We start from the raw sequence: 12,354 nt of genomic DNA on the forward strand, positions 1-12,354 counted from the left end.
GTCCCCCAGGGGATCCTGGCCATCCGTTCCCTGAGGGAGTCGAAGTCTGCTTTCCTGAAGTCCAGGGTCCGTATCCTGCTGCTTACCTTTCTTCCCTGCGTCAGGATCCTGAACTCAACCAACTCATGGTCACTGCCTCCCAGATTCCCATCCACTTTTGCTTCCCCCACTAATTCTACCCGGTTTGTGAGCAGCAGGTCAAGAAAAGCGCCCCCCCTAGTTGGCTCCTCTAGCACTTGCGCCAGGAAATTGTCCCCTACGCTTTCCAAAAACTTCCTGGATTGTCTATGCACCACTGTGTTGCTCTCCCAGCAGATATCAGGAAAATTAAAGTCACCCATGAGAATCAGGGCATGCGATCTAGTAGCTTCCGTGAGCTGCCGGAAGAAAGCCTCATCCACCTCATCCCCCTGGTCCGGTGGTCTATAGCAGACTCCCACCACTACATCACTCTTGTTGCACACACTTCTAAACTTAATCCAGAGACACTCAGGTTTTTCTGCAGTTTCGTACCGGAGCTCTGAGCAGTCATACTGCTCCCTTACATACAGTGCTACTCCCCCACCTTTTCTGCCCTGCCTGTCCTTCCTGAACAGTTTATAACCATCCATGACAGTACTCCAGTCATGTGAGTTATCCCACCAAGTAATCATCTGGAGTACTGTGTCCAGTTTTGGGCCCCACACTACAAAAAGCATGTGGAAAAATTGGAGAGTGTCCAGCGAAGGGCAACAAAAATGATTAGGGGTCTGGAACACATGACTTATTAGGAGAGGCTCAGGGAACTGGGATTGTTTAGTCTGCAGAAAAGAATGAGGGGGGATTTGATAGTTGCTTTCAACTACCTGAGAGGTGGTTCCAAAGAGGATGGTTCTAGACTATTCTCAGTGGTAGAAGATGACAGGACAAGGAGTAATGGTCTCAAGTTGCAGCGGGGGAGATTTAGGTTGGATATTAGGAAAAACTTTTTCACTAGGAGGGTGGTGAAACACTGGAATGCGTTACCTAGGGAGGTGGTAGAATCTCTTTCCTTAGAAGTTTTTAAGGTCAGGCTTGACAAAGCCCTGGCTGGGTTGATTTAATTGGGGATTAGTCCTGCTTTGAGCAGGGAGTTGGATTAGATGACCTCCTGAGGTCCCTTCCAACCCTGATATTCTATGATTCAATCTGATTACCCTGTAAGGTATTTACCATCCTGATTTTACAGAGGTGATTCTTTTACTTTTTCTTTAATTAAAATTCTTCTTTTAAGAACCTGATTGCTTTTTCATTGTTCTTAAGATCCAAGGGTTTGGGTCTGTGTTCACCTGTACAAATTGGTGAGGATTTTTATCAAGCCTTCCCCAGGAAAGGGGGTGTAGTGCTTGGGGGGATATTTTGGGGGCAGACGTTTCCAAGTGGGCACTTCTACAGGTATAATGCCGTGTTTCCTTTTTCCAGGTGTATCTACACATATGTAGTTGCAAGTTGCAGTGCAACTCAAGTTGCAGTGGGGGAGGTTTAGATTGGATATTAGGAAAAACTTTTTCACTAAGAGGGTGGTGAAACACTGGAATGCGTTACCTAGGGAGGTGGTAGAATCTCCTTCCTTAGAGGTTTTTAAGGTCAGGCTTGACAAAGCCCTGGCTGGGATGATTTAACTGGGAATTGGTCCTGCTTCGAGCAGGGGGTTGGACTAGATGACCTTCTGGGGTCCCTTCCAACCCTGATATTCTATGATTCTATGATATGTATCAATATATACACAGAGACACACCTACACACATTCTAGAACTGGAGATCTTACATGTAGGAGAAGTTTCAGGTAACATATAGGATTTGGGGTCAAGAGATCTAGATACTATATTAGGCTCTGCCACAGAGCTTCTGTGTCACGACAAAAAGCTAACAGAACTCTGCTTTCCTATCTGAAAAAAATGGGTATAATACCTACTTCAAAAGGGAACTGAGTTTAAGTATGGTAAGGCACTTTGAGAGCTACTCTGTTATTATACAGTTGTATTCTATTCTATTTAGGGATTGTCTACACATGGAATTATTCCAGAATAACTATTTAGCTTAATCCACTGTCAAAGTCAAACAAACACGAAGTACTTTATTCTGTAGTAAGTGTCCAAACATGGGGACAAGGTGGGTGAGATAGGAACTTTTATTGGACACACAGAGTTATTCAGGAATAGCTATTCTACTTCAAATTCTCCCACTACCTTAATCCAAATTAACTTTGTCTACACAAGCACTTAGATGTTTCAAAACACAATGGTTCTTGTTATTCTTGTTCAAAATGTGGTTAAGATATCAGAAGGCTCTCTTTTTACTCAAGTCAATTAAGAGTAGATTACACAATATTTTTAAAGCAACTCTCTCCATCCCCTAGTAATTTCTGAAACATGTGGCAGCACACCAGTCCCCTTTATCAGAGCCCAAGTTCCCTATTGTTAAAATACAATGCATAATTGTGAAAAAATCCAACTCTCAGCATTAAATAGAAAAGTAAGAGCAACTGCATGTCTGAAGAAAGAAAAAGAAAGAAGTGCACTCTTTCAGGAAACACATTCTGTTTTGCAAGCATAAATCTAGATTGCTGTTTTGATCTTTAAATCAACTTTGCACAGTTGACCTATGAACACTTGATTATCTGACTTCCATTAATCTTCCAGAATTGTATGCTCCTGCATTGCAATGTAGTGTAGCTACCTGACAAATAGGAAAAAGGGATTTGTAACTGCATGAATTTATTCTTTTAGTACTTAGTCCAAAATAGTGCTATCATTTGTTGAATTGCCTTATAAACTCATAAGTAAATTATTATTGAACCATACCTGAACAGTACTTGCACTTTATGAATGCCTGACATAGTAACTACTGACAAATGGCCCAAGCATTAAATAGTGATTGATTATTCATAATGAATAATAATGAACAATTGTCCGTCTTGAGAAATTTCTGTCCAGATTCAGATGAGAGCATACAAAAATTATGTTTAAAACTCACAAAAAGCTGAAGACATTATAAAGAATCACATCCACAGTAAGCCATTCAATTGTCAGTCAACTATATTTCAGATTTTTTTGAAATTGAAACACTGACATAAATTATTACAGATTGAGAAAGCAAATATATCCTTCAGAAATAAACTAATTAGTAGTCCAAAATGTTAGCAGAAATGAACTATTGAAAAGTCACTTGCATCGATCTTATTTTGACTATATGGAAATCTCTGGCACAAAATTGCTTTTCTAGTGCATTGTTCTCTTTGGCATGGTCAATCAATATATGCATTTCATTTTGTTTTCCAAAATGATCCAGAAGAATACTGAATATTATACAATGACATTATGCAAACAGTTTAAATAATATAGAACCAACCTCTGGGACGAATAGATACACAAAAGACAGAAAAATCACATATATGCACATCACACCTTCTGGGTGTGGTGTTCTGTCCCATCGGGGGGAGGGGGGGAAGGAGAGAGAAGAGAGAGAGATTATGAGTCTGCTCTACAGCCTTAGCTAACAGCCAGTTGGCTTTTAGTTCCAGAGGCCCAGGTTCAATCCCAGCAACCAGGGTCTGTCGGCATTACACGAAGACGCAAGTTTTCTAACTTTTGTGAATCTATATCTATATATAGTTTACAATAAGACAATTGTAGTTTCCCTCTAATTTTACAGTTCTTGCTAATGTTGGCAGATTATTCTAAAATTCTACGTCATGAAAATTTCAACAATAGAAAAAGCTGAATTCAGTATTTTCAGAATTTCAGGATAGTGAGTTCTCAGTTAAAAATACAAACAAACAACATCTTGTTTCAATTAGAACATTTTCTATATTGGTATGTATTAGAAAATGCAAATATATCACAATTTTGAAAACAATGAATGATGACGATTCATGTGGTAAGTAATGAACTTAACATAAGAATGACCATACTGGGTGAGACCAAAGGTCCATCCAGCCCAGTATCCTGTCTACCGACAGTGGCCAATGACAGGTGCCCCTGAGGGAGTGAACCTAACATGTAATGATCAAGTGATCTCTCTCTTGCCACCCATCTCCACCGTCTGACAAACAAAGGCTAGGGACACCATTCCTTACCCATCCTGGCTAATAGCCATTAATGGACTTGACCTCCATGAATTTATCCAGTTCTCTTTTAAACCCTGTTATAGTCCTAGCCTTCACAACCTCCTCAGGCAAGGAGTTTCACAGGTTGACTGTGCACTGAGTGAAGAAGAACTTCCTTTTATTTGTTTAAACCTGCTGCCCATTAATTTCATTTGGTGTCCCCTAGTTCTTATATTAGCGGAACAAGTAAATAACTTTTCCTTATTCACTTTCTCCACACCACTCATGATTTTATATACCTCTATCATATCCCCACCCTTAGTCTCCTCTTTTCCAAGCTGAAAAGTCCTAGCCTCTTTAATCTCTCCTTATATGGGACCCCTTCCAAACCCCTAATCATTTTAGTTGCTCTTTTCTGAACCTTTTCTAATGCCAGTATATCTTTGTTGAGATGAGGAGACCACATCTGTATGCAGTATTCAAGATGTGGGCGTACCGTGGATTTACTAAGGGCAATAAGATATTCTCAGTCTTATTCTCGATCCCTTTTTTAAATGATTCCTAACTTCCCGCTTGCTTTTTTGACTGCTGCTGCACACTGCGTGGACATCTTCAGAAAACTATCCACAATGACTCCAAGAACTTTCTCCTGATTAGTTGTAGCTAAATTAGCCCAATCATATTGTATGTATAGTTGGGGTTATTTTTTCCAATGTGCATTACTTTACATTTATCCACATTAAATTTCATTTGCTATTTTGTTGCCAATCACTTCGTTTTGTGAGATCTTTTTGAAGTTCTTCACAGTCTGCTTTGGTCTTGACTATCTTGAGCAGTTTAGTATCATCTGAAAACTTTGCCACCTAACTGTTTACCCCTTCCTCCAGATCACTTATGAATAAGTTGAATAGGATTGGTCCTAGGACTGACCAATTAATTACACCATTAATTACCCTCTTCATTCTGAAAATTTACCATTTATTCCTACCCTTTGTTCCCTGTCTTTTAACCAGTTCTCAATCCACAAAAGGCTCTTCCCTCTTACCCCATGACAACTTAATTTATGTAAGAGCCTTTGGTGAGGGTCAAAGGCTTTCTGGAAATCTAAGTACACAATGTCCACTGGATCCCGCTTATCCACATGTTTTTTGACCCCCTCAAAGAACATTGTGTACACTGTAATGTTTCTAAATGCAAAAAAAAAATTAACTCCAAGAATAATGCAGTAAAGCAATCCATGCTCTACATAACTAATAAAATGTACATTTTAAATATTTATTTTATGTTACTGTGGTAACAGCCTATAACCTGACTCTTTAACATTTCCTATCTATAAAATGAATTGCAGTACTATTTTTTTCCATTGAAAATATTTTCTTATACCACAGAGATTAATTAAAACCAAGTCACACATATGAGTGCTTCAAATTAAGGAACAAGTATATTTACCTTTCATCTGTGTACCAAAGGTAAGCGCCAGTTTTGCAAACAGATCTGGATTTTCAAATTTATCCTCTCTAACTTTTAACCAAAAGCAGTTTTCCAATATATCCTGGGGTTCAACCTGAAATAAAAAGCAAAATATTCATTCTTCAAGTTAATGACTACTCAGACTTCAAATATTCATTTTCAGTCAATGGGTGATCCTAATGGAGGATTTGGTTTAAACTTAGTAGATATTTAAAAAGCATTCCAGCAAGTGAAAAAATGGCCACAATTTTCAAAAGAATGCCGCACTCCTGACATTTAACGCCATTTATAGGAACCTGAACAAGGGGTCTACTTTTCAGAAGTGCTGGGCACCACCGAAATCAATGGGAAATAAAGGTTTTAAGCACCTTAGAATTGCAAACTCTAAGGCCTTGTCTTCACAGTGTGTCAGCAAACAGCAGTTGGGTGTCAAGTCCTGCAGGGTCACAAAGGCCAGTTAGCGTGAAACACACTGGTGCGGACTAGAATTTACACTCAACTGGTGTGCACTGACACAGTGAAGACAAGCCCTAGGACAGAAGGAGACAAGAATAAGGCCTTGCCTACACACAAACTTGCTTAATATTTTAAGGACTGATATCCTTTACCTTAAGAGACGCAATATATATTTACTTGAAATAATTTTTTTAAAGTCACCTTTAAATTCAATTTCTTTTTACCTAGTGTTTGAACTATTTTCCACATTATAAACAAGAAACATTTAATTTCTAACACTTTTTTTAAAAAATTATGGATAAGTCTTCCGATTTCATGAAGTGAAATCAGTGTGACACCACTCACGTAGTCACTATAAATTATCCAATGTTTTTTGTGTACTTGTTTTTAATTTCAGGAGTAGCTAAAAGGGTTAAGAAATGATAAATTATTTGTCTGGATAGTGGTATGTTCTTGACACTCTCCCCCCAAAAAATCATCTGCAGCACTTCCATTGTCTGTTCCTAACAGCAAAAGACATAATGATATTTAATTACAGCTTGTTTTTCAGCGTCCGCTATCTCAACAAACTTATTTTTAAAACACTCCTAACTGTCCACTTAAGCATACGTATATATTTTTTCCAAGTGAATTGTCTTTTCTTCAATGCTAAAACACCAAACACAACCTTCTCCCGAACCTGCCCACTTTCTCTCAAAAGGATTTGGGTACCTATCAGTGGTGGATGATTAATTACTTTGGAATTGCTAAAAAATAATCTCAAAACTAGAAATTGCCCAGAAAATAAAGATCCATAGAAATACAGAAAGCTTTCTCAAACCCTTTTTACAGTGTCACTCCTGCTTTGAAGGCATCATTATTAATTAAAAAAAAACAAAAGGATAGCCCGGCATTCATACTTTGCTATTAGGAACAGACAATGGAAGCTACACAAATAACGTGAGTGTGTGTGTGTGAGAGAGAGAGAGAGACTAGCATCAAGAATTTTCCACTATCCAGGCAAATAATTTATCAACTCTCAACCCTTGACCTATCCCTTAGATTAAAAACAAGCATGCAAAAAGAAGTTGGTGGTTTACAAGTCCTACATTCCACTCTATTTTGATTACTGAGTGCATACACGGACAAATGTAAGGAGACAGTGATAGGAATTTCATCGTTGACTTTATTGAGCACAACTCTGTTGCAGTATACAGAGCTGCACCTTTGTCCAGCCATGCCCAAAGAAAGACAGAAGACAATGGATGTGGTTTAATTAGGCTGCAACTTTATTCACCTAAAATATCTTGGAGTATCCACCAATTAATTGTACAGTGCAAGTTATTGTTTCCTTAATCGTTCACGCTACTGGGGAGCAGGGGAAGGCTGCCATCCTCCCCTCATGTAAGTGCAAAGGGGGCAGAAAAGAAAGGGGATTGGTTCCCCACTGTACCAGACATCAGCAGCCCTGAACCCTTGTTTCCTAGCTTCCATAAATGAGACTTTCCTCTAAATCCCATTCCTATTCATTTTATATGATCACCATCCCCGTTCCATAACAAGAACTTGCACTGGACATTGGCTATAAAATGGTGCTAGAAATTAGCTTGGCTTCCTCCATATAGACCCCACTGGGTTCCCACATATTTACCAATTCCTTCCCTAATACTGGACAAAAAATATGCACTCCCCGTAGCAAAAAAGTCTAACAGTCTGGGGTGTATTTACAGGAGTGGCATATGTAAGACAAGAGAGATAACTGTCCTGCTCTACTCGGTATTGGTGAAGACTCAGATGGAGTAAAGTTTTGGGTGGCACACTAAGAAATATATGGACAATCTGGACAGAGTCCAGAGAACAAAAACAATAAAAGGCTTAAAAAACATGATATATAAGGAATGGTTTAAAAATATGGGTATGTTTCGTCTTGAAGAAAGAAGAATGATGGGGTGTGGGAATCTGATTATCTTTACATGTTTGAAGACTAAGAGAACTGTGACCAACTTTGCTCAATGTCCACTGAAGGCAGGACCAAAAAAAAAACCAATCTGCTGTAAGCAAGATTTAGGTCAAATATTAGGAGAAGCTTTCTCACCATAAAGATAATTAAGCACTGGAACCAGCTTCCCAGGTAGACTGTGGAATCCCCATCATTGTAGGCTTTTAAGGAACAGATTACACAAATCTGTCAGGGTTGGTCTAGGAGCGGTCCTGCCTCAGCACAGGGGACTGGATAGCCCTGCATTCCTATGATTCTATATGTAATATTTGCAATGCTTAAAGACTTTCTAGAATTAGAGTGTTGCACTGCTACAGTATTAGTGTGAATAAGGGTCTAATTAATTTGTATGGGGTAGGTATCTGGAAAAAAATTCTAGGCTGCCTATAGGGGAAGCCTGGATAAACTGGACAAAATGATCAGCAAAATGCTCTCGCTGAGCCAGGCTAAGCAGTGAGATAAATGCACTATTAAGTCTTAATCTGTTTGCCCTCTACTCACACAGATCTCTTAAGAAGAAAATATTAGTCTTTCTTGGACATTTTCTGTTCTGGTTCAGGACTGAGCTGCGCCTTGAATGCATAGCTTTAAGATGAGCATCATATCAATCTGACACTAGTTTTCTTTCAGACTTCCCCCCACAGCTCTGCCCCGTGTCTTCATTAGTTGCTTGACTAGATTATGACAACAAGGAAACAGGAAAGCAAGAGCTGTCACACGAGAAAAGAAACTTCTTCAAAGAGAAACTGCAAAGCTACAATTATTTTGCCAATTTAACACCATCAATTTGGGCTTGAATGGCGATTGGGAGTGGCTGGCTCACTACAAAAGCCTTTTTCCCTCTCTTGGTATTGATACTTCCTCATCCATTATTGGGAGTGGACCACATCCACCCTGACTGAATTGGCCTTCAACACTGGTTCTCCACTTGTAAGGTAACTCCCTGCTCTTCATGTGCCAATATATATTTATGCCTGTATCTGTAATTTTCACTTCATACATCTGAAGAAGTGGGTTTTTTACCCACGAAAACTTATGCCCAAACAAATCTGTTAGTCTTTGAGGTGCCACCGGACACCTCATTGTTTTTGTGGATGCAGTTTAACATGACTACCCCTCTGATACTTGGTCCCAGAAAAGAAAACTATCTGGTACAGGTGCACAAAATAATTTAAAAGTATGAAGAATGGCAATACTGCACTATTTGTCCTTTGTAATAATATAAGAACAAGCGGGCAACTCAATGCTAAACTTAAAAACAGATAACATACAATGCATTTCTTAAACAGTATAAAGGCAACCCACAGGAATTCATGCTGTGAATAAGACAGAGCTCAGCCAAAATAAATTAGACATTTGTTTATTTATAAGAATAGCATTTAGCATCAACAATGGCTATTGAAGAGGGATGAGAGATGTTCTAAAAGATAATCTGTGTAACTGTTTAATGATAATTTCATGAAAAACCTCTGGTTTTGAAAACCATATACTTAGAATTTAATATGGACATAAAACGCCTGTAATTTTCTCTGGGTTTATAACAGCAGCAATCTAGCTCTCCAGTTCTCTACGACAAACTATCAAGCACTGACACGGTCACTACTTTGGCATCAGGAACAGGAATTATTGCTTTTATTTCATATCGCTGAGATGAAGCAGGAGAAAACTATATTGCTTGGCCCCAGTGACATCAGTTCTCAGCAATAATCTGAATTGCAGACACTTGTCTTTAAATATTACCAAAAAGTGGAGTTCATACTGCAATTGTCTGCCCAGTAAAACAAGCAGTGGTAATCACACAATACCACGTAAGTTTACAGTGCATTTTTTATTAGCAAAAGGAGTAATCATTTGGGGGAACACAGGCATCAGGATTTCTAAATTAAATGTAATTTAAGATTAAATGGATTTTAAATTACCAGATGCAGGCTTACAAAACTTTGATTCAACTCATTTTGTGTGTCTAGCACAAGTTTAATTAAAACAATCATGTGATGAGAGGGAAAGTCAAGAAGTCTAATGACAGCACAGCATGTAAGGGATAGGATTCAAGTACTAAACTTCATTCTGAATTTCCTGTAGTGAGAGCATTGCTAAATTAGTGAGCTCCTGGGAAGACTGAAAGTGTTGCATAACTCTATTTAGTAACCTCATATAGCCAGCCCAGGAATTATAAGGACTCACAAGTAAAATATAACAAGACACCTGGATGATTTGGCACTCTGTAAATCGAGAGAATAGATCTATCTGCAACAGTGATACGAGCTAACTCAATTAAGAAGCTTAAAGGGGAAAAATAAAGTGGTGAATAAGAGGAATCCAGAAAGCATCTTCTTGTAGTAAAGAAGGGAATGACCACATAACCATTTATGCTCTCACACAGATATTTAAACATAAAAGTATAGAAGGGGTAAAAAAAGGGAACACTGTAAGAAAAGTCCAAATGTATTTCAAGATGGTCAATGAGTAACAAAAACAAAATAGAAAAGAATGCTTAACTTTTTAGTTAGAGCTTGATTCTTTAATATTTTAGTTTAAAGGTCAGTTTTTTAACTCTACTTTTTTTAATTTTGTAAATGCTACATATATTTCAGAATTACTTTTAACATCTATGTCTTCTGGCAGAACACTGACGATGGTAAATAATATAAATTTATTCTCATGGTAAATTATATAAGTTCACAATATATACATTTCCACTCAGAGGTTTTTAAGTACTGCATAGCTATATCCGCCTACTGGGCCTTTTTGTTTTTTAAATCTTAACGGAACTTGCCACAGAACTGAAAGTATCACAATTATCTGCGAAGAAGAAGATAGTGCTACAATGGGCCCAATTTGGTCCTCCTTTCAGAAGGAGGACCACAACATCCCCGATTTCCAGTGGAGTGAAAGTTATCTTACTTTGGACTCAAACATTCTTGAAATCATGCATTCAACCAATTAACTCCATGTGTGGAGACAGGGGTAACAAACTAGTTTTGCTCCTCAGGGCCGCAGACAAATACCTCAGGAGGGTCCTGATTCAGGAAGGTATTGAATAAACATGGACTACTGCCATTTCACAGATTAAGAAACAAGATCACGGTCAGAGAGGAAATCTCTGGCAGAAATTAACCAAGATTGCTTTAGTCCCAGTCAAGTGCTGTAACTCCAAGACCACCTATATAGTATAGGCGTGTAACTGCAGATGTTTTCCCACTGTAGCTCACCACACAGAGGAAGCAACTTGAGAGCTGGGTTGGAGATGTGACTATTTGTCTCCCCATCACTTAAGTGTGACTGGGAATGTAGCCAGCAAAGGAACACACTTGGTTATCCACTGATGTGTTCTATTTTGGGGCTGCTTTTGTAGACTGATAGATTTGTGACAGTAGGCCACTGTTACATATCATACTTGCATACTACAATTGAACTCTTTAGTAAAGAACATTACTGTCCAGTTAAAATTGTCCTTGTAATCTTCATCCTCCAACAGTTGGTTCTGATGACCCATGCCCCACTGTGCACAGCTGGCTATACTCTCACAGCTTACAGTACCTTTCATGTGTCTGCTCTCACTCAAAAGCACAATAATGTTAAGTAGAAAAGGGACATGCACTGCCCACACCTAACCCATTTTGATGCCTGCAGAGTCTTCAGCACTTTCTTCTAGATGTGGGGTGATGGCCTGACTCCAGAGATCAGCACTGACAATGCAATTGCTTTTACTCCCAAAAAACAACCCAGAAATAATTTAAAGGGCATGCATATAGTCTACTGTTTGGTTAGATGAATTTTTATACCTCCAGCGGCAAACAAATGTTCAGTCTCAACTCTGCTTATTTTTCACAGCGTTCATCCTCCAGCTCAACACTTTTTCATAACTTCTTCTATTTGAATCTCAACAATAAGTATGATGTGGACTAATTATGATCATCCCACTATATACCGAGAAAGCTGTAATTTTGTGAGTATCATTATGGAGCATATGACACCATTCCCAGTAAACAAAACTACATGAGATTTTATGAACTTACTCTAAGCACTCTGTAGACCTAACAAGTATGCTAAAAGCATTCAAGCATTGTTTTCTGAAAAGTCCACAGAATGGATTACGTCTGCTCTAAAAGGTTTACACAACCTTTCACAGAAATCGCAGATCCTGCAAGAGTAGGCTTCCATTGCAATTTTGGTGGCTCCGCAAACAAAGAACAGATGTTTTCTAACATGCTGGCTTTTAAAACATATTTGATAGACTTTGCAACTGACAGAAGTAAGGTAAATGACTTTTTTAGAGAAATGGTTTATGTTTCACCATGACAGATATGGGATAAGTGTTGTTAAAGGGTGTTCTGTGCAACAAGCCACAGGTAACACAATAAAAAGTTATGAAAATCAATTT

General features: G+C 38.5%; 1 protein-coding gene across 8 annotated transcripts in view; it reads right to left on the reverse strand.

The window, feature by feature from the left end:
* The window catches only part of DIAPH2 (diaphanous related formin 2), an 807,504-nt gene that overhangs the window by 595,689 nt on the left and 199,461 nt on the right, over positions 1–12,354 (reverse strand). For all 8 annotated transcript variants that reach the window (XR_012160923.2, XM_073360856.2, XM_073360854.1 and 5 more), the window contains one exon: positions 5,516–5,630. Coding sequence is in view for 7 of the 8 variants with exons in the window: in XM_073360856.2 (XP_073216957.1) it covers positions 5,516–5,630 (115 nt within the window). In the remaining variant the exon portion in view is untranslated. The remainder of the gene's footprint in view (positions 1–5,515; positions 5,631–12,354) is intronic.

This window comes from Lepidochelys kempii, chromosome 9 (genome assembly GCF_965140285.1).
Source record: "Lepidochelys kempii isolate rLepKem1 chromosome 9, rLepKem1.hap1, whole genome shotgun sequence".
NCBI classification, from domain to species: Eukaryota; Metazoa; Chordata; order Testudines; family Cheloniidae; genus Lepidochelys; species Lepidochelys kempii.